We start from the raw sequence: 24345 nt of genomic DNA, 5'->3' as shown, positions 1-24345 counted from the left end.
ATTCAAGCCCTCTTAATAAAACGTAAAACCTTTACTCATACCTTGTACAAGAATCCATATCTGTTGTGACTCTGGTCCATCTTCCGTATACGAGACATTCAGCACATTTCCACTTGAAGAATAGATAGGTTCATATTCCGAATAGATGGTTCTATTTTCACATACAAGGACTTTGGAATTATTGTTTGTATCGTTAAAAGTTAGACGATTTGTGGAATAATTGAAACATTCTCCAGTATAGTTACTATCCGGAATGTACAACACTGGCTGAAGGCGAACATCAATCGCCAAAACTTGAATGGTCGAATCGCTGGCCGATTCAAATCTACACTCGCAAGACTCTTGAATTGAATAATAAGGTTCCCGATACAAGTAAACGGTCCCATTTACTGATACAAACCTCTGATAACTGCAAAAGTTCTTGATTCTCTTTTCTGTAAATTATCATAATCATAAAATATAAATCGCTATTTATGTTAACGGTTAATGAGCGAAATTATTCAGTTGAGGTACAACTCTCAACTTTGTTGATACATAAAATTAAATGCACCGCAGAAACAATAAAAAAAAAGTTTATGTATAAAATATCTATACATTTTCACCTTTTTTTCCCACCTTCTTTTGAATGCTTACTTATTTTTATTTTACACAAAAACCAAACATATTCTGCTGATTATTTTTGAAAATCTTAAAAAAATATTGAAATGGGCTAGAAACAAACATTATACACTTTATTCCAGCTTTTATATGTAAGCTTGCGTTTGTAAATAATTTCAGACGTTAAGGCCTCCATAGTCTTTGTCTAACTCTTTTTTGTGTACTCTCGTTTTCTTTCACGACATGGAATCATTCCTTGGGAACTCTAATACTGATCCGTATATCATGTATAACAAATGTATAATTTTAACTCAAATGGCAAATGAGTTCTTTATTTAGATTATAAAGTGTATTCACTAACGCACGCTTTAAAATGTAATGAAAGCTTTGCTGAAATTGGTGCAGAGGTTTGGAAAAAACGAGCCCTCCCCTCATCAATAAAAAAATACCCCCCCCCAAAAAAAAAACACCCAAAAAACAACAAAAAACAAAACAAAACAACCCAACAGATTACAGTAAAAACAACCGTTACAATCAGATTCGCTAAAATTTACATACAAGAGTCAAAGTATTTAATTTTTGGATTCTGTGTTTGAAATTTTTTACACAACGTATAAAACAGAAGAGTCATCTTACCTTCGACACAATCAAAGACAACTTGAACATAGTTGGAGTAAGTGCGGGTGTTGTTAGTACATGTCATATATTGCCTTGGAGTAGCAGTGTTTTGTGATATAACTCGTAGTCTCGACAAGCGTGATAAGTACAGGTACTTATCATTATAATCTGTGATGTTTCTTAAACAATCACCCTCCTCATAGTGACAGCATGTCGTTGTATTGACATGTTGTACCGACTCTATGTTTTTGGGACACTCATCGCTGATATACCACTTCATGCCGTACTGTAGTTTTTTAACGGCTATCACTCTGCCTGATCCTGGACATTGTGAGTTCATGAAATGGTTGCCATAGCATTTGGATGTGGTGTATTCTCCAAGAGCTTAAGAAAAAAAAATGAAACCTTCTTATATTGTAAATATCATATTCTATATTCATCTGTCTCTCTCGTTCTTTCACTCAGCCAGTCGCTCAATCACTCATTCACTCAAGCACACGTTCACGCTTATGCTTACTATATTTTTCAACTTGTCAGCACAGCTAATAGTGTCACAATGCAGATGCGTTGATAGCATAAACAAAAACCTCAATGGATCATGTGATCAATTTTTTGACCACGTTCCAACCAAGTTCATATTCAATGCAAACCATTTATTATTGTTTTTCATTCGTAATTATGATTGTCGCGGTAACAAAAAACAACTGAAGAAATCCTGCACCAAAATCACAGTGAAACATTGATACATACCCATATTTAGTAAACTCGCAACCGAGAGAAGCAGAAGAAAGCAATTCTGCATTTTGATTTCATTTTACAGAAGCAGGGTATTCGATTGCATAGTTCAATCACAAATATATTTCTTCAGCTAGTGTTTATACAGGATCACGATTTCCATTCGATAAAATTTCTTGATAGGATATGTGTAAGTTCAACGTGCACTTATGATTTTAATGTAATCTTGAACAAACTGAAGGTACAGATTATCGCTCAAAAGGGAGGTAAAATAAGGTTTAAAAAATCAATGAAATGGACGTATTCGTATTAAATGAAAAACATACACAAAATGTTTTGAAATTATTTGATATTACCACATAACGTGTTAATCGAGTGTACGAAAAACAAAATAAAAACAAAAAAAATAACAACAACAAAATTATGAATGTATAAAACCCAATTCTGTAACACTACGTTGTGAAAATATTTACTCTCTCAACATTTACCGATAACACAATCAATCATAAAACTGAATAGTTAATCGTCAGAAAGGGTCTGTAACGTATACATGTACTAAGTCTTGAACTTTGTGCAAAGTAAGAAAACGGTGAGTTAGCAAGTACAAATGTATTATTACTTGAGTGAAGTAGGGTGTAAGTAAGTAATAGAGTAAGTCAATCAGTCAGTCAGTCAGTCAGTCAGTCAGTCAGTCAGCAAGAGAATTAGTAAGAAAGTAAGTCGGTCAATCAGGGAATGAGTGGGTTAGAAAGTAAGTAGGTGGTTTGGTTAAAATGAACAAGTTAGAAAGTAAGACGGTAAGTAAGTACATGTAATTTAGTAGGAATATCCTACCTGGGTCCTTTTTACCCGGTATGTTTGTTGTTTTTATGTTGTTGCCGTGTCCGTGGCCTCCAGGTGTATGATTATTAGTATTATTTGGGCTGTTTGTGTGTTTTGATGTTATTCCACCACCAGCAGAAGTAGCTGGCGTCGTAAAGGTTGTAGTTGTTGATAGCTTAGGATTACATTCCACTTCAAGCTTTCCTTTGCTGGCTTTTAAAGGAAAGCAAAAATATATTGGTTTTTAGAAATTGATATCAAAATTAGTTATTCATGTTTCATTCCTTGTTATTTTTACTGACGGAAAGTTCTGAAATTCATAATACATACATGTATTTATTGTATTATGTTATAATTCAATAGTTCTAGTTAATCATTTGTCTTTGTGTTTAAGTTTAAGGTTAACAGCTTTTCCCCGTCTTGAATTCGCCTAGACACAGTTGTGTTTAAAAAAAAGATAATTTGAGTCATTGGAGTTCGCCCAGTCCTCTATTCGCCCGCTGGCAATGACGGCGAAAGGGGCGAAAATAAAACGGGGGCGGATATATCCCTGTATTTACAGTATTATAATCCATATATATTTTAGCTTTGTCATTTAAAATATTTCTATTCTAGTATCTTTTTACAGAACTCTTCTTCTTTGTGAGATACTTATGGTCTAAAAATGACCAGCACCATCAAGCCCTCTTAATAAAACATAAAACCACTACTCATACCTTGTACAAGAATCCATATCTGTTGTGCCTCTGGCCCGTCTTCTGTATACGAGACATTCAGCACCTTTCCACTTGAAGAATAGATAGGTTCATATTCCGAATAGATGGTCCTATTTTCACATTCAAAGACTTTGGAATTATTGTTTGGATCGTTAAAAGTTAGACGATTTGTGGAATAATTGAAACATTCTCCAGTATAGTTACTATCCGCAATGTTCAACACTGGCTGAAGGCGAACATCAATCGCCAAAACTTGAATGGTCGAATCGCTGGTCGATTCAAATGTACACTCACAAGACTCTTGAATTGAATAATAAGGTTTCCGATACAAGTAAACGGTCCCATTTACTGATACAAACCTCTGATAATTGCAAAAGTTCTTGATTCTCTTTTCTGTAAATTATCATAATCATAAAGTATAAATCGCTATTTATGTTAACGGTTAATGAGCGAAATTATTCAGTTGAGGTACAACTCTCAACTTTGTTAATACATAAAATTAAATGCACCGCAGAAACAATAAAAAAAATGTTTATGTCTAAAATATCTATACATTTTCACCTTTTTTCCCACCTTCTTTTGAATGCTTACTTATTTTTATTTTACACAAAAACCAAACATGTTCTGCTGATTATTTTTGTAAATCTTAAAAAAATATTGAACAGGGCTAGAAACAAACATTATACACTTTATTCCAGCTTTTATACGTAAGCTTGCGTTTGTAAAAAAATGTCAGACGTTAAGGCCTCCATAGTCTTTGTCTAACTCTTTTTTGTGTACTCTTGTTTTCTTTCACGACATGGAATCATTCCTTGGGAACTCTAATACTGATCCGTATATCATGTATAACAAATGTATAATTTTAACTCAAATGGCAAATAAGTTCTTTATTTAGATTATCAAGTGTATTCACTAACGCACGCTTTAAAATGTAATGAAAGCTTTGCTGAAATTGGTGCAGAGGTTTGGAAAAAACGAGCCCTCCCTTCATCAATAAAAAAATACCACCCCCCCAAAAAAACCCCAAAAAACAACAAAAAACAAAACAAAACAACCCAAGAGATTACTGTAAAAACAACCGTTACAATCAGATTCTCAAAAATTTACATACAAGAGTCAAAGTATTTAATATTTGGATTCTGTGTTTGAAATTTTTTACACAACGTATAAAACAGAAGAGTCATCTTACCTTCGACACAATCAAAGACAACTTGAACATAGTTGGAGTAAGTGCGGGTGTTGTTAGTACATGTCATATATTGCCTTGGAGTAGCAGTGTTTTGTGTTATACCTGGTAGTCTCGACAAGCGTGATAAGTACAGGTACTTATCATTATAATCTGTGATGTTTCTTAAACAATCACCCTCCTCATTCTGACAGCATGTCGTGGTATTGCCATGTTGTACCGACTCTATGTTTTTGGGACACTCATCGCTGATATACCACTTCATGCCGTACTGTAGTTTTTTAACGGCTATCACTCTGCCTGATCCTGGACATTGTGAGTTCATGAAATGGTTGCCATAGCATTTGGATGTGGTGTATTCTCCAAGAGCTTAAGAAAAAAAAATGAAACCTTCTTATATTGTAAATATCATATTCTATATTCATCTGTCTCTCTCGTTCTTTCACTCAGCCAGTCCAGTCGCTCACTCACCCCCTCACTCATGATCTTGCCCGCACGCACACGTTCGCGCTTATGCTTACTAAATTTTCAACTTGTCAGCACAGCTAATAGTGTCACAATGCAAACGCATTTACAGCATAAACCAAAACCTCAATGGATCATGTGATCAATTTTTTGACCACGTTCCAACCAAGTTCATATTCAATGCGAACCATTTATTATTGTTTTTCATTCGTAATTATAATTGTCGCGGTAACAAAAAAAACAACTCAAGAAATCATTGTCCTATTTAAGCAAAATCACAGTTAAACAGTGATACATACCCATATTTAGTAAACTCGCCACCGAGAGCAGCAGAAGAAAGCAATTCTCCATTTTGATTTCATTTTACGGAAGCAGGGTATTCGATTGCATATTTCAATCAGAAATATATTTCTTCAGGTAGTGTTTATACAGGATCACGATTTACATTCGATAAAATTTCTTGATAAGATATGTGTAAGTTCAACGTGCACTTGTGATTTTAATGTAATCTTGAACAAACTGAAGGTACAGATTATCGCTCAAAAGGGAGGTAAAATAAGATTTTAAAAAATCAATGAAATGGACGTATTCGTATTAAAGGAAAAACATACACAAAATGTTTTGAAATTATTTGATATTACCACATAACGTGTTATTCGAGTGTACGAAAAATAAAATAAAAACAAATTAAATAAATAACAACAACAAAATCATTTACTCTCTCAAATTCAACGACAATGCTAGAACCTCACCGAAATAAAGCGTACTGACGATAAAGTTCCTAGGATATTAGTACCCTCTTTTGTTATGTAAATGCTAAAAATATAATCTATTGTTTGCTAAATTCGATTACGGTAACATTTAGAAAATATCATAAAAGACACGGAGCATCGTCTTTTTTTAAATTGGGAGGGAGCCAGCCTCATCCAAAAAAATTCGTCAAGCAAAAAATGAAAAAAAAGAGAGGAAAAATCTAAAACTTATAAATCATGAAAATTTTATTCTATGGGGTTGGGTGGGGGGGGGGGGGGGCGTAGTATTCCTTAAGCTTTGATTTTACTGTTGAATTCCATATTTTTAATTCCATTTATCCATTTCACACCTCACAGCATACTCAATATTCAGGGTCATGAACCCTGGGGAGCATTCATCATTGTCCCCAAGAGAGACAACTCTTGAAAACGTGCATTGACTATAGTCCGTTTCTTAATTTTTTTTAAATAAATAAATTGAGAAAAGTTTTCAAAGTATTTTAATTATACATAATACATATAACAATGAGTAAAAGGCATGAAAAATGCATGAAAGAAGTACATTATCAAATATAGTAGGCTGGTACATGTACCTGGTGAATATTAAATGTATATTGCTTGTAGGTACATGTATAAATCTACACAACTACATTCAATTAATACACTCTATTATGTAAATCGAAAAAAAAATACACTGGTTGTAAGAGATCTTTTTTTAAATGAATTTTCTTAAAATGAAAAATAAATTAATGAAATTGCATATATCATTTTTAAATAATCATAATACTACATGTAATAGACATGAAGTTCAACATAAATAAAGTGATACATTAGATGGATAGGATATACTGTACAGCAATTTTAGATTTAGATGTCATTTTTCATATGAAAGGTAATTAATGGTATGGAGTTTTAATTTCATTAAGGTTGCAGAAGGCCTATTTGTATCTAGTTGAATATAATGAAAATAAATTAATGACCCTGTATACATCATTCTAAGAAAAAAAGTAATAAACATGATGTTTAAGAAACTAAAATGATATATTACAGGGATCAATAGGATATACTGTACAGCAATTTTAGATATATTGGATTTGTTTCCAAACATTTAAATAAAGGGAAAAAACTGTTATTTCTTATTTATATTAAATAATTTTCTTAAAAGATATTAATGTTTATATTTGATGGCTAAAACTGAATATTTTTCTGTCAATTTCCTCTGTGTCATGAACAAGACCTATACATTTATCAGACACTTTTATATATATATAAAAAAATGAACTTTATTTATTTTCCGATTGATAAACAAGTTCTACAACTTATATTGATATCTCTCGTCGGCACGGATGTTTGCGCAAGGCGGTCATTGGTGTAGGAAGAAGCCAGAGTACCCGGAGAGAACCCACGTGTCTAACCGGGCGACCGCCATACCCTATCACATACAACCACCGTCGATCACAGTGATCGAACTCGGGTCGCAGCGGTGAGAAGCCAGTGCATTGACCACTACGCTACTTGGACACCTTTTATATATATTATATCCATTTTCCATTGTAACTAAGTATTTTTGTTCTGTTTGTATACAAAATAGTATATTAAAAAACTTATATAAAATAGTACGGCTAAATTTCAATTAAAAATAGCTGTTTCCAAAAATGTTACATATTTATGAATATGTTATATAAAAACATATGTTAGATGGATGGGTAGGAAAAATACAAAATAAGAGCACTCGATAAAAAGTTTGCTGGTATTCATTATGTGAACACTTATTGTTGAAACAATTCATCCAGTAACATTTAAAGTTATGTAACATAAATAAGAATGTTATGAATGATGTGTATAGAACAAATTCTTCTGTGGTTGGCTCCATAAATCTTGAAAAGATGGTGTGAGTTGGTAAAGAGGCAGAATAAGGTTCCATCCTATTCCTCATGCATTCCATTCAAGAAATATTCATTAATGTCATGGTCTGGAAACTAAAATAGAATAAACATAAAGTGTTAAGAGAAATACATGTAATTTTTGCAAACATTGTGCACTCATCAAATACTTATATATAATTCAATGCAGTTATTTCAAGAATGTGATACTAAAAATGTAATCTTTTCTAATATTGTACATACATGTATTACATCATTTCGCCACTAATTTTTAACCCAGCTGACAGTTTCTTTTTGTTATATATAGAACGTCAAAAGATAGTTGCATCATGTGCATGTACTTTCAGTAATTTTAAAAGCCGTAAAAAACAATTCAGTACTACAAAACACTTTAAATTTGTCGAATGATTTTACAAATGAAATATGTACTAATATACTAGTAAGTCACAAGTGATATATACTTTGTAAAGCAGTACAATGTATCACTTATACGACAAAATCAGGAAACCTGGCTTAATCAATTCTGCACGCATATGATAAATGTTATGAATCAAATAGTTTAAACAGAATCACTAGAAACCATCTGCCCCTGTTACCAACTGGTGTAACTTCAAAGATATTTAGATTTTCAGTGGACAGAAAGATATTAAATATATTGAACAAAGATCAAAGTCATAAACACTTATGAAACATATGAATGTCCAAAATAAGATTGTGTCAATAACAAAAACTAATCTGAATAACTAACCAGCATGAGAAATTCATTGGATTTCTGCAAATCCCATTTTCTCAGAGAGTGTAAAAGACATTTCGTTAAGTTTATAATATTTTCAAACTCCTAGTATTCCTTTCAGAGGTTCCCACCACTTTAAATACAGATAATCATGCAGAGTTGCAACAAGATGCCCATACAAACCTTTCCCTTTTATACAAGACATTGTAACTATTTAGATGACCTTGCTTGGCTTTCAATCAGCTTAAACCAAATATATCTACATGTGGAGGACAAGTTGTAAGTTTATTACATGAAAAAGAAGTACCTTCCGGGCTTCAGCAGACTTGACTGGGTCATTAGCAATATCAAATTGACAATATTTTCTATATTCCTAATCTTCAGATCATCTGGAGGCCGCAGGTGAACCGGTAGATTAGAAGAAAAAAGATAAACTAACTATCATTACAAAGCTAAATGCTGTCATTATCAAAACAAAAGGGTGTATCCCAGATTACACTTTTTAATGGGCACATGAAGTATCTGAGACATGGCTCATAACATTACCATGATAACAGCTGTAACAACTCATTAAGTGGAAACTGACATATAACTATAAAATTTGTAATGGCTTTTCATACCCCCTCTCTCTCTCTCTCTCTTTCTCTCTCTCTTTCTCTCTCTCTCTCTCTCTCTCTCTCTCTCTCTCTCTCTCTCTCTCTCTCTCTCTCTCTCTCTCTCTCTCTCTCTCTGTGCACTACAAACATTATCAAATCTACTTTCAAAGTCGTATAATGTTATATGCAGACCCTTGATTCATAAACACTCTGCTCGTTACATGATTGACACAAACTCAATATTCTAGGAAAAACATACAATATTTTTTTAACGTGTGCTAGGTACCAATATGTGTAAAAACTGACTATAATACACCTGCATACCCATTTCATACTAAAACATGTCTTTCAAGTCACATTTCACAACGACCATTATTTATTAACATTTTGGTAACACATGCAGTGAAATTATTGCATTGCAGGTTTTTAAAAAGGTATTTATCTAGTTTAACATTGTAAGTGAGCATGTTCTTAGCGATTCATGGCTACCCCCTAGCACGTTTCAGACTGTTGACAAAATCGAAAACTGCTGTTCAGACGGTTTCATGCTGAACAATATTTAACGAGATAACGCTAATCACCCAAAACTTCGAATTGACATTAATAAACAATTGTTCTGCAACTTTAAATAATTTAAAAAGCTTGCTGATAGAATAAACATAAACTTTTACTTACTTTTTCGATCTAATCTCCTCTCTCGATTTGCAAGAGTCTTGAACTGGTCTCGTTAAACTCCCGTGAATGACGTATTTCGGAGTTCTCGGTTTTTTTTTTAGCTTTTCGTAAATATAAAAATCAGAAATGCTCCGATTATGCTTATAAGGTTGTGAGGTGTCGCTTTCAAAAGATCCTTTGGGTACATGCAGTTATACAATTCATTTGCATTTTTTCATCAAGCTGCGCATATACATAACTTTATTAGTAGATGATAAAAAAAACCCCTTACATTTGATGTTTTTTCTCACCAAGATAAAATGAATTCATTGTCATCAAATCAAACTACAAGAAAAAGATTGGTCCGTTATGCATTAGTTATTATACTATTTTGCACACTGATCTTCTATATTTATGTGTCTCAAATGACCATGGTAGGAGATTCCGTCTTCAATTCGAACGACCATGGCCCAACAGGAGCGAAGCAAAGTAGGAAAGCTGATGATTTGTTCGACAATGGACCACCATTTGATGCCTCTTTCTCGCCTTTGTATCATAAACAACCGCAAACACCAACCTTCGGACATACACCACAGAAATACTTTGGTTCTGAAAGAGTTGTGCCAAACGTAGACTGTGGTTTGCTGTTTGAACAAAACGACAAAGAAATCGAGAAAGTTCGTAAAATGAATGTAAGTTATGAATCGCAGTCATTTTGCCAACGAACAAAAGCATGTGAAAATTTCATCAAAGCAAGAGGATACATTATGGATTCGTTATCAGAGGAGGAGAGGAATTTTCCGATTGCCTACAGCATTCTTGTTTATAAAGGCCAGAACAATTTGAAATACTTCTGAGGTCCATTTACCGACCACAAAACAGTTACTGTGTTCACGTGGATGGGAAAATAACAAGAAACGTCTTGAATGAATTTTCATGCATTCTACGATGCTTTCCCAATGTGAAGATGGCATCCAAAAGAATTGAAGTGACTTGGGGAACAATGAGTGTTCTATTACCAGAACTTACATGCATGAAAGACCTTTTATCAATTCCTAAATGGAAATATTTTATTAATTCAACAGGACAGGAATTTCCTCTTCGTACAAATTATGAATTGGTAAAAATATTAAAAGTTTACAACGGTTCCAACGATGGAGATGGCACCATCAAAAGGTTTGCGCAATTTTTTAAAATCAAAGTCTTCCTTTGTTATTTTTTTTATTGGTATTGGTTCTTAGCTTCTTACTTTTTTCCGTAAAATCTTGTCAGACGATTTATATAAAAATAACCGTTTTTTATTTTATTTTTTCAAAGATGATAAAAAATGATATAAATTTTACAGTTTGTAAAATGTTTCATTACGTTATTTCATGCTCAAATGTATCGACAATTTTCTTAATGTTTACGTCATATTTTGTACAGAACAATTCTCAAAAATAATTCATGATATGAATATGAAATTTTCAGACCTGAATAACAGGATTGGAGTTAAACAAGGATGTGTTCGAATCTTAAATAAAAATTAGGGACTCCAAATTTGAAAACAAAACATCCGAAATTTTTCACATATATTGGATATTATTAATATATGATTGATTGATTCCTTTAGGCTCATATTCAACTATCCCGAAAAAACAAATCGTTATATTCACCTGCACGTGACCTAGGAGGTCAATATAACATTTTATTTTCTCTAAATTGGACTAAAAAAAAGATCGTCCAATGAAAAATGGCTTCAAGCTAAAATTTTCGCCCGATAACACTCGGTTCGATATGTCTGTATCAATTCGTCGCTGAATTATATATTAGAATAATTATTGCTGGTTTTTTTTTTTCGGTCAAACGATGTTTTGATTGATAATTTAGCCACCGGTATGGTGAATTTTGTACTTTTCGGGCAGCAAGACAATTTGAAGTAAAGGTTTGAAATCTTGTTCAGCCGTACTCACTCACTAAGAGCACAGTCAACCTTTTTTTAAATTGGCCAAATCCATCAAATAATCATCTATCAGTTTCCGTTACTCTTGTATTAACTTAGAAACAATTTAATATGTTTCAAAAGAATAAGTGGTTTGGAAAAACTCCCAGTGGATTTGTTAATGTATTACGCATCGCATTGAGAAATCATTGCTGAAGACAAAATGGATTTATGATCGTAAGTTCCTTTCTAAATACAGCGCAAATGTGATGACAAAGTGGAAAATAGATAATTCTGAGGTGTGGACCTTCAATTTATTTTAATTTATATCAGAAATAAAGAACCGATATTATACTTATATTTTTTTCGCTGATAACAACACTTCAGGTATATGCAAACATTTTGATTAAGTGACAGAAGTTGTTTCTAAAAATATTCATATGATTGGATATAACCTACAGCACTATGACCAACAAAAAAATCACAATATTTACGCAGTGACGTCGTTCTAGCGTGGGCTTCGCTTGGTGAATGGGAGGTAACTCTACTAATATGCCCTGTTGACCATCTAAATTCTTACAGAGTTATCTTCACATCGGAAGTGACGTTTATCTGTATGTTTTATCGTCTGCAGTCTGGAATTTAATGTTAACAAACTGAAATTACAATGGGTAGAAGATCGATAAAAATACCAGTGATAACAAAAAAAAAATATCGTTGATATGAAATTTGATGGGCAAAAACATAAGTTATTGTGAATTTTTTGGGAAAAAATATTTGTCGACTGGTGAGATCAAATCGTCGAAAAGAAAGACCGTCGTAACTGGATAATTAAAGATACAAAAACTAGTGAAAGACATATGTTAAAAGGAATTACTAGTAAATTTAATGACACAGATATGCTAATAACTCTGTTCACCAACGGACAAACCTAAGATTTTTGTGTGATTTCTATATATTTTATGCGATGAGTTAATAGGGAAAAAATGGTAGTTTCCGAGATCAACAGGGAAAATGTGTTGCCTGGGAAAAAGTGTTGCCTGGTGTTTTTTTAAAAGAAAAACTAACAGTATATAATTGTTGAAACATTGTCATTTTTTCTGATGAGAGTCTGATAACTTAAGGAGAAAATCAGAGTGTATAACATCTAAAAATCCCTACGATACTTACCGCTATGCATGTGCCTCCCTCTGCAGAAAATTCAAAGGCTTATAGTGTGGGAAAAGCGGCAGCAAAAGGTCCTGTGAAACCGAACTTATTGTGTTTATTGATGACGTAATCAACAACTTTGCTTCTGGAAGGCAGACAGATGTGCTTATTATGGACTTCTCCAAGGCCTTTGACAAAGTTGGCCACAGCCTTCTCATCAAACCTATGATCCTATGGACTCTAGGGCAATGTGAACAACTGGATCGCGAGTTTACTTTCCAACTGAACTCAAGCTGGAATTGTCAACGAGGAAATGTCCAGTTACGCCGGTATTTAGTCGAAAGTACCTCAATGGTCGGTTCTTGGGCCAAGCTTGTTTCTATTTATCATATCAATGATATGCTAGAGGGCCACAGTAAGACAACATTGTTGTACCTTACTGTAACATCAAAATCGTACACCCAAACATTTTAGGCCGACCTAAATAAATTTGGCATTTCAGAGAGGAGATAGAAATGGATTTTCATCCTTGAAAGTGCAACATCTTGTCAATCAACAGAAAGGCCAAGCCAACAGACCACAAATACAAACTAAATGACCAGATCCTTGAACATGTTAAAAGTGCAAAATATCTCGATAATTGTCTTATATAACATCAGACCTGAATTGGAGTGACCACATTATAACTTCTGTGGCAAGGCCAATAAGGGACAGGGCTTCTTAATTACGCCGTTATTTAAACATCAGTTTCACATCCATGAAGGAAAGTGCATACAAATCATTAACCAGGTCTTTACTTGAGTTTGCTTAACCTGTTTGGGACAGCTACATCCAGAAAGCTATCCACATTCTAGAAATAGTACAAGACGTTCATCAAGTTACGTCGGCAACAGATCATGTGTGAACAGCATGATCCAACATTCCAGATGACAGTCACTTGAACAACGTAGTGGTATGGCAACACTAGACAAAGTGTTATTTGAAAGAGTAATTGAATGACCAGGTTGTCACCAACAGAAACACCACTCGTACGACCTTCACGCAATACCCACTAGCTCGCCTATCAAATATCAACTTGAAACAGTGACTTCTAGTTTCACAAACACTCATTTCTTCCACGAAGCATCAGAGAATAGAATAAACTTCTCCCAGACATCAAGATAGCTTATACACCCCAAAAATTAAAGACTCGGGTGTCCGCCCACTTGTGTTCGTCCAGTTGGAACACAGTGCAGTGCTATTCTAAAACTTTAAGCTTTTTAATATTTTTGTGCTTAATGCGAACCTCCGACCTGCCAAAATAATCAATATGATGATTGTGGACAGTATCAGGCAGAACATGAAACAGGATGTTTTACCTACCACAGGGAAGGTGTCCTATGTAGATTCATGTGAGTATTAATGCAGTCAAATACTGTACATATTCATTTTCGAAGATCAAATTTGGACTGTCACTTACTGACATTTACTCTACACAACCAATCTTTTTCATTACGACAACAGGGCTCGTATTACCCAAATATACATACAACAACATCATATTCTTACAATTGTATGGCCAGGAAACCTCAACCACCGCATATTAATAAAATGAAAAAAATATGACTAAATATTAAAAGAACTCTGCAAAATTAAGCTCCAAACACAAGAGAAAACTGTACGAATCCATTCTCTAGCTTTTATCAAGTCTAAGGACCACCTCACCAAGTATTGATAAAAGTCAGTCAGTTATTTATGAGTATGTCGCAATTTACGAAGCGCGTCATAGTTTACGTCCGCGATTTTTTTCAAAAATCGTCAATACTTTTGTCACAGCGCTGTACTTGTCCATTCAATGCTTGTTTTAAACATTTTGGGTACATTTCATGAAAGGGACTAGGACACGATTTAAGATTAAAAATTTTATTTTTATTTTTTATGTATAAAAAGGTTAATTTGTGCATTTTAAATGATTGACCAAAATATTGAATGTTAAAGTCAAGTTACAAGCGAGTTACAGAGGTAAGAATTGACTGTTATGCAAACAAAGCTCGAGTCTTATAGTTGTTTACAAAAAATACAATGTAGAAAATTACAATTTCTTAGACAAAATGACATGTAAAAAATAATTTAAAATAATTCAATATCATCATAAATACTATTATCAGCAACAGAAAGATACATTTGATTGAAACTTACACCAATACAACACATATGTAAAAAATGACAATATTGAGCTTTGTTTTTAAAAAAAAAAGAATAATGAATTCTATATCTTGCTTATAATTTGATATTTGACTTAAAAATTTTGACAAAGCATTATAAACTTCTATATAAATAAGTATAAACACTGAAAATGGAAAAATAAAAAATGAAAATTTTAAGTCAAATCGTGTCCAAGTCCCTTTAACTTTCCTGAATACCTATTCTAGGGCTAACAAAGAAAGATGGAATATAAAAGAGAAACCTCCCCACGATATAGTTCCGGTAAAAGGATCTGTCCACGTAACACTGAACAGAAGATTTGTGGAATACGTTATCACTAACAGGGTAGCTGCTGACTTCCTTAAATGGGTAAATAAAACGGGCATTCCAGATGAAACATTTTTTGCAACTTTGATTCATAATCCTCAGCTAGAAATACCTGGAAGTTTCAAAGGTAGGTAATCTCTTTACCATTAAGAGAGTTTTCCCCGTTTTTGTTTTTCATTTAAACTAAATAAGTTGATAAATGTTGACCAAATAAATGATTATTTGTTTTGGCAGGAAAACTGGAAACAGATTTTGGAATACGGAAGCCATTTCTTTCCCGATTCAAAAACTGGAATTCTTGGCCATGTGGTGGTAAATATGTTCGATCGATTTGCATTTTTGGAATCGAAGATCTCGCTCGTTTAGCTCGTCGGCCAGAATTCTTTGCCAATAAATTTCACTCCAATTACCAGGGGCATACTTTACTTTGCATGGATCAGTTAATCTACAACAGGACGAGGGATGAGTATCTTCACCGATTGAAATTCGATACTAAGTATTACGAAAGTTTGAAACATATAAAGAATGTCGTTTAGAGGATAAATGATGTGTCTTAGCCGGTAATAGAACACGTCATCAGCGTGTTACTCCGACATTGAACATTAACTGTCAATCATGACACTTTGAATTTCAGCTGTTAAGGATGACGTTTACTCAAATGAAAAAAATGCACTGATGATAATAAAAACCATCTATTGTGTGTTATAGACCTTTTATGGAAGTGTTATTTTTCACTTTAAAAAAGCATGTCATTGACCAGCTTTTTTTTTTCTCAAAAAGTAGGCCAATGACCTATTTGTTGAGGTAATGGCCATTGAATATTTTTTGAAATATTTAAGAAAAATCCATTAAATATTTACACTAAGATTGAGATTTTCCTTGTTGTGAAAATAATAAAATGTGCTTCACTCTTTTAAAAATAAAATACAGTTTATGAATGGTATTGACACTAAATAGTTAAAAAGCGTTAAGTTTTCATTCACAGTTTTTATACATATTCCAGTCCAAATTTCCTCTATCAGTTTTCAAATTTTATTTTTTTTGATTAAATCTAACCAAAAAAAAAAAAAAAACCCAAACAAAACCCAACCCCATAAATAATCACAGATTACAAAGCTCACCGAGATGAGGCATCATCTTTTAAAGACCACCTTTATCATGTTATATAAAAATCATAGTTAATGATCCTCGATATTTAATGGATACCGTATTGTAAGATACAATCTTAATCAATACAATCAATACAATCATATAACAAGAGGCCCAGGGGCCACATCGCTCACCTGAGCAGCAATTGCCTTAATTCTGATCAAATTAGCATTACATTATCAAAATATCTTGACAACTCAGTACAGTAGATATTGCTAAAAAAATTGAAAATCTGCCAATTTTTATCCACCTCTTTTTTTTGGTAAATACCAAGCCCCTTTTGTTGTTGTACCTGTAAGAAGATTTTTCTCTATTCCTATATACCCCCCCCCCCCCCATTTCATGGCCCCACTTTTCTTTAGGGAATCATGGTTTCATCAAACTTAAATCTGCATAACCTGAGCTTTCAAACTAAGTACTGAGTTTTGGACCGAAAACTTTCCCAGAATATTTTTCTATATATTCCTATGTAAAAATTCAAACCGCCATCACGGCCCTGCCCAACCACTAGGGACTGTGATTTTACAAACTTGAATTTACACTACCCGAGGATGCCTCTACACAAGTTTAAGCTTTTCTGGCCAAATAGTATTTAAAAAGAAGATTTTTAAAGATTTTCTCTACATATTCCTATGTACCAATTCATCCCCCATTGTGGCCTCACCCTACCCCTGGACTATTATTTAAACAAACTTGAATCTATACGATCTGGGGATGCTTCCACTCAAATTTGGGCTTTCCTGGCCTAATAGTTTTGAGAAGAAGATTTTTAAAGATTTTCTCTATCTATAAAAATTTATCTCCCATTGTGGCCCCTCCCTACCCCAGGGACCATGATTTGAACAAATTTGAATCTACATTATCTGAGGATAGTTACACGCCAATTTGAGCTTTCTTAGCCAAATAGTTTTTAAAAGAATTTTTTTTATCGATTTTCTCTATATATTCGTGTATAAAAATATTATCCCCCTATTGTGGCCCCTCCCTACCCACAGGGACCATGATTTGAACAAGCTTGAATCTACACTACCTGAGGATGCTTCCATTTTAATTTGAGCTTTCCTGGCCTAATAGTTTTTGAGAAGAAGATTTTTAAAGATTTTCTCTGTATGTTCCTATGTAAAAATCCATTTCCCCATTGTGGCCCCACTATACCACCAGGGACTATGATTTGAACAAACTTAAATCTACACTACCTGAGGATGCTTCCACTTTAATTTGAGCTTTTCTGGCCTTATGGTTTTTGAGAAGAAGATTTTTAAAGATTTTCTCTATATATTTATATGTATAACTTGATCACCCAATCGTGCCCCCCTACCCGGGGACCATGCTTTGAACAAACTCGAATCTACACTATCTGAGGATGCTTCCATTTTAATTTGAGCTTTTCTGGCCAGGTAGTTTTTAGAAGAAGATTTTTTAAGATTTTCTCTATATATTCCTATGTAAAACTTTATCCCCCTCTTGTGGCCCCTTCCTACCTCTGGGGACCACGATTTGAACAAACTTAAATCTACACTACCTGAAGATGCCTCCACACAAGTTTAAGCTTTTCAGGCCGAAAAGTTTTTGAGAAGAAGATTTTTGAAAAATACCAAGAAATTTTCAATAATTTTCAATTATCTCCCCTTTGAAAAGGGCGTGGCCCTTCATTTGATCAACCTTGAATCCCTTCATCTAGTGGTGCTTTGTGCCAAATTTGGTTGAAATCTGCCCAGTGGTTCTTGAGAAGAAGATGAAAATGTGAAAAGTTTACAACAACGACGACGACGACAACGACGACAACGACGACGACGACGATAGACAACGGAAAAATTGTGATCAGAAAAGCTCACTTGAGCCTTTGCATCCTATGAAACTATTAAGTATATATATAATATGTTACAATATAGTACTGTAATATATAATGATACAATATGATATTATAACATATGATACACTGTTGTATCAAAATATGATATTGTATCATATAATATATAAGGGAATTATCGTGTAAAACATTTTTGTGTTTGATCACATAATACCATATCATAATGTAGAATATATTATACAATATAGTATCATATGATAAAATATCATATCACAAAATTGTAACATACGATACTATATTGTATGATACAATATGATATCGTATTGTATGATATTGTATCATATATTAAATATAATTTGATACAACATTGTATTAAATCATACAATATCATGTCATATAATAATATATTATGTAATACAATTTCGTATTATTCAATATCGTATCATATTATACAATATTACATATAACAATATCATATCATTTGATTTAATATGATATATTACAATATCATATGGAAAAATATCATGTGATACAATAAAATATAATCCAATATCATATTATACAATATTGTATCGTAATATACAATATATGCTATATATAACAATACCATGATACAATATCATATCACAATATACAAAAAACAGATATAATATCATATTGTATCATTTAATTTTTACAATATAATAAATGATGAATTATTGTATCATATAAAACAATTATGTTCCATATCATACAATACTACATCGTAGGAATCATGTTATATCATTTTATAAAAAACACATCCATTAAACAAGTTTGTGTGAGGTAGGAGTTTTTTTTTAATAACCTTTGATAATTTAAACTTTGCAAGTTTGAAAAAGTACTTCTAGCTATTAAACATGTGACCAGTTCCACAAAAACTAACTTCGCCAAGCATCCGAAACCTATGGCTCAGATTCAGAATTCAAGCCTGTCAGGTGGATCTGTATCATAAGACTCACCATCAATGCAAGTTTGGTGAAGTTAGGACCAGTTATAACTAAGATATAATCATCGGAGGGCACCTGCTCTATAAAGTTTAGCCAGCTCAAAAACCTTAACCTCATCCAGCAACTGAAACCTAAAGCTCAGATTCAGCATGCAAGCCTGTCAGATGCATAAGTATCATAAGACGCACCATCCATGCAAGTTTTGTGAAGTTAGGACTGGTAATTACTAAGATATAATCATCAGAGGGCACCTGCTTTATATACTTTAACAAGCTTTAAAAACCTTAACCTCATCCAGCATTCGAAACCTATGGCTTAGATTCAGCATTCAAGCCTGTCAGGTGTATTAGTATCATAATAGGCACCGTCCCTGCAAGTTTGGTGAAGTTAGGACCATAAGTAACTTAGAAATGGCTATCAAAGAGCACCTGCACCAAAACCTTTTACCAGCTCTTAAAACTTTAACCTCCTCCAGGATCTGATATTCATGGCCCAGATTCAACATCCCAAGTTTTTAAGTCCATAAGTAGGTCCAGATGCAAGTTTGGTGAAGATAGAACAATAACTTAGATACAGGACCTGCAATAAAAATCTTAACATTGTCCGAACGCCGACGCCAGGCCTTTACCTTCGTCTCGGTGAGCTAAAAACGGAATGATGATAATACTAAAAAAATTATACTATTAAACTAAGTATATATTGACCTTACTCTGCTGGCAATAAAATGTATATTATTCATGCTGGATCCGCGCATGAAACACACATTGACAATACGTTTTTAACAAGTAGATGTTGAATAGTGGTGTTGCATTGTCTTGAAAGGCTGAATTCATAGAAAGCATGTAGAATTTGTGTTATAAAATTGTAATAAATTCAGAGGGGGTGAATAGAAACATATACACTGGTCAAAATTTTGAACGCCCCACTCTTACGTTGTATTATTTAAAAAGTCGTTGCCACTACCGACTGCTGTTGAAAATACTCAACTGTTCATGTAAAAAAAATTGTAATCTAGTAATTAATTACTCGACCATGATTGTATTTGTTCGATACTTATGTTTTTCGGATGTGTTTTTCAAGACACAATTCGATCAATTTCCTGCCTTTAACTGCTTTCAAAAATTATAAAACTAATTGAGTAAAATGCGGCGCATGTATTCCCAAGAACCTTTAAGATCAGTTGACGTGGTCCAAGCAGATTTCGGTTCACGCTGTGTTTGTTTCCTTTAACAATATTTGCTTTATTTACTTTTAACCGTGTAAAATGACGTCATATAAACAATTAAACAGCTATTTTAAATTGAAAATATTTCTGATAGATTGCTAGATCTTATAACAGACGCTATAAAAATCATTCTCAGGCTTGTCCGTAAATCTAATGCAACCGGAAGTGTTGAAGACCTACCATGAAGGGCAAAATGTCATATAGCGATACGTCAACATAACCGCTACATTAAGGTAACTCACCTTTTTGATAGACACCGTACAGCACGTGCTTCTGTCCGGCACATTTTGTAATAATTTAATGGCATGTATGGATGGGACGAGATGAACCTAAGATTGAGACAGTTCATCAGCATCCGAATTTCGCAGAACTAGACCACATATAAAACTAATGGAATAACCATCCACAAAGGTTTTTTGTTGAATTGTGGGGTCTCTATGAAATGCTGTTATTAGTGCGAATTGGGAACGCACGAGGTGTTAACGTTGTGATTTTTATATCGTCGATTATCTCTACCTTTTTGATTTTTCATAAAGCTCTTATTAATAAGTAAATTTTGATTGAGTTTAAATCAAATTGCTTTGTTATTCTTCATTCCTTATATTTTATCATTGTTATGGTAAAAAATAGTTAGAATTAGGAACATTGTAATTAAGAGGCAGTCTACGATAGAACCATGCAAAATCAAAATTTTATAATTAAGGGTGTAGATTAATTTTCATAGTTTATCTGGATATATCTAAAGTATATTGTCTATTTTATCAAATTTTCATGGTTAAATTTATCTGCACCACTGAAATCCCCCAGATAAGACCATTTCTATTTTTAGCTCATTATTCATAATAAATTTCATGCATGAATAAGGCTAATTTCATAGAGTCATTTAAGTATTAAATAGAGTTTAATCATACATGGAGTCAGATTCACATAACATCTGATACAAATACCTTTGAATTGGTGCACACATATTTTTTAATTCATTCGTTGATTTTAAGCTAGATGATCAAATATTATAATAAGATAGGTAATGTCCAAAACACACTACTTCTCTAAGTAGGATATAAAACCTCAAGAAACGTTTTAAATTTAGAGTTTCTTGGTTCAAACAATAGAATTATCCATAAAAAAATATATTTGAATGGGAATTTGGTTGCAAATAAATATTAAGCTTATATTCCGGTGTTTAAATTCGGGATTTTTACAAATTAAATTATCTCCCTTTGTGGAACTCTCGTGTAAAGAAGATAAAGAAGAATGATTGGAGAAAGCCAGATGTCAACAAAATGGATGGTTTGAAATGTAGTTTTGGTGAAAATTGTAAAGAGAAAGCAGATAATATACTTTAGGATTGTAAGAAAAACACTTCAGCACACTTGAGATTTTTTAAATGTACCTCTGAGTCAGATTTTGTACAAATACCAGAATCATCGTGCTGGTGTGCATGGGTTGAGGCTGTCAATTTTCAGCGGGCGTACATGTGCTAAACACAGGCAGGAATATGGAATTCAGTGGAAAAGGAAAAGGAGAACATGCTGTCATTCACTACATAAACAATCTCAATCTGGCATAATCGCGAGTGGAATTACATTCAAAGCCGAGAGATATGGATGAAGCTGCATGAGCACACATTTTCCAACTGGTTCTGGTACGTAAGAAAAAATTGCCTTTACCCAATGACATAATTCTTAACAAACCAAAACTATTTATATAACAGTACTCTTATGTGTACCAGTAAATATTGCTAGGACAAACTACATGTATGTATGCATAAAATAAATGCACATCAATATCAGATTAAAACTGCCCCCCTCCCAATTGGATTAGATATCTATGGAAAAGATATACAGTTCAGTTTTTATAGTGGTATAGTGTTCTAAACTTAAAATTTACTTGTTGAAATACTCATACAAATTTGAAAACCTATTTTTATTATTCAAGGAATGAATTAGTGCTTTTATAAACCCATGCTTGATCTCAATTTCCTTACCTGTTGTCACTGATAAATTATTGTTTTGATTATGAACAAAAACTCTGTTAAATGAACCAACGTTTACGGGGAAATTAATGCATAATGGACACATCAGAATGATCAGATGTTTGGAATTTTACCATTAATAGGTGTTCGCAGAAAACGCATTGAGAGAAAACTGTGTCAAGATTAATACAGATCTGAAGGAGGAGTTGAAAGGTGTGTTTTTTACACAATTGATTGACTGAATTACCGGTATTATGATGTATTCAACTCATAAAACTTTGTTGTACATTACATATGAAACAGAAAATATAAATACAAAGGAGTTGAGGAGTACTACATGTAAAAACAAATGTTGTCCAAAGATATTTAAGGGGGGGGGGGCATGCCCTGGCCTGGATCTTTCATTTAAGTATTTAAGAGAAAAACAGGTTTATACATAAAAATGTCTTAAAAATCAAAGGGAATTTCAAATGTTTAATGTATATGTCCCATTAAGATAGCATTATAGTTTGTATTCATGCTAAAAACTTATTTAGCTGGACAACATTAGATTAACTGATAATAACAGTGTCTTTTAATGGTTAAAAATCTTTAATCATCTACACTTTATATTTAGTTATTTTACAATATGTCTATTGAGAGTTCAACTAATCAACATTTGGGATATCCAATTGATACTAGTATATGTACATTAGATATTGTGTATGAAAATCAGAAATAAGATTTGGCTATATTTTTGTTAATATATAGACTACATATACATTACCGGTATATTAGATATACATTAAATGTACTCTTTTGTAGAAATATGCTGTTTATTAGAGAGAACTACAGATTCTGAAGCAATGGACGCTGATATATCTTTTTCTAACCCAAGAGGTATAACAGTGAAAAAATATTACATGATGTACAAGATGATTAATGATGCATACTTGGCATTATTATCATAGATTATCATAGATATTCCAAATATGAATTTTTTGACCCTTTTCATTATTGCCGCATGGGTGGTATACCGGTATATGTTTCTTGAACTGTATGGTTGAATTTCAGTTTTACAGTTCAATGAGTTTAAATGTGATTCAGGCACATGCAAGGACAATGCTAAATGTAGATAAAAGTCACTGTGATCATCTTAGGGATCGAGGTCATTCAAAGATTGGCTGCCACTTGAAATGATTATCATATGTAAATTTTACAATGCATAATTTTTTCTGAAATGTCATATAGTTGTTATTAAAGCTGTCAATGCTTTACATGTGTATTATAGTGGTACATATATGTGTGTATCCAACAGCTGAGTTTAGTCTAATACTTTGAATACATATATTTTAATGAATATAACGGTATATATTTATTTTCAGATTTTGATCTTCTGTCATCTCAGAAAACTGTGGGGTCTGATCAGTCCAAAGATGAAAGAACAGAGCATGAAATCTTAAATGAAGCTGTGAAATTATTGTCATATGGAAAGTACTCCCCTGTAAAATCACAGCCATCTATGAATCTTGATCAACTTCAGTATTCAAAGAGAATTGTGATACATGCATGAATTCATATTATTATATTTTCATGTTAAATACTACTCGAAAACCATTGTCAACCTCCGCTTCGCGTCGGTTGACAATGATTTGATGATAAGAGTTGTCTAACATCACTTGTATGAATTGATGATGTTATTTGGCCAAAAGTGCTACATGTATGAATGTTGGCTAGTAGCTCTACATGTATGAATTAATGATGTTAGTTATTTAATAGTGCTACATGTATGAATTGATAATTTTTTTTGTCTAATAGTGCTACAAGAAGGAATTGATGATGTAAGTTTGCTAAAAACATTACATAATTAATATATGAATTGATGTTGTCTGTTCTATAAT

General features: G+C 33.0%; 1 protein-coding gene, 1 long non-coding RNA gene and 1 pseudogene across 6 annotated transcripts in view; 2 read left to right on the top strand and 1 right to left on the bottom strand.

Moving 5' to 3' along the window:
• Positions 1–5585, bottom strand: part of LOC128183730 (uncharacterized) — a 555994-nt gene extending 550409 nt beyond the window's left edge. For all 4 annotated transcript variants that reach the window (XM_052852872.1, XM_052852876.1, XM_052852875.1 and 1 more), the window contains exons 1-6: positions 5439–5585; positions 4678–5043; positions 3489–3881; positions 2785–2985; positions 1234–1599; positions 42–434 (exon numbers count right to left, since the gene is read on the bottom strand). In XM_052852872.1, the coding sequence (XP_052708832.1) occupies positions 42–434; positions 1234–1599; positions 2785–2985; positions 3489–3881; positions 4678–5043; positions 5439–5490 (1771 nt within the window). In that variant the 5' untranslated portion in view covers positions 5491–5585. The remainder of the gene's footprint in view (positions 1–41; positions 435–1233; positions 1600–2784; positions 2986–3488; positions 3882–4677; positions 5044–5438) is intronic.
• Positions 5586–10327: 4742 nt separating this feature from the next.
• LOC128186162 (beta-1,3-galactosyl-O-glycosyl-glycoprotein beta-1,6-N-acetylglucosaminyltransferase-like) lies at positions 10328–15902 on the top strand (annotated as a pseudogene).
• A 5265-nt stretch (positions 15903–21167) lies between these two features.
• Positions 21168–24088, top strand: LOC128186127 (uncharacterized). 2 transcript variants are annotated; one of them, XR_008243895.1, is made up of 4 exons: positions 21168–22135; positions 22609–22678; positions 23270–23344; positions 23830–24088. It is a non-coding gene; the product is annotated as an uncharacterized LOC128186127 (long non-coding RNA). The 2 variants fall into 2 exon arrangements; XR_008243894.1 differs by lacking the exon at positions 21168–22135 and having other exon boundaries at positions 22170–22678.
• The last annotated feature ends 257 nt before the right edge of the window (positions 24089–24345 follow it).

This window comes from Crassostrea angulata, chromosome 5, assembly GCF_025612915.1.
Source record: "Crassostrea angulata isolate pt1a10 chromosome 5, ASM2561291v2, whole genome shotgun sequence".
Classification (NCBI taxonomy): domain Eukaryota; kingdom Metazoa; phylum Mollusca; class Bivalvia; order Ostreida; family Ostreidae; genus Magallana; species Magallana angulata.
Note: the sequence above shows the minus strand (reverse complement) of the source record. Positions and strands in the feature narration are given on the sequence as shown.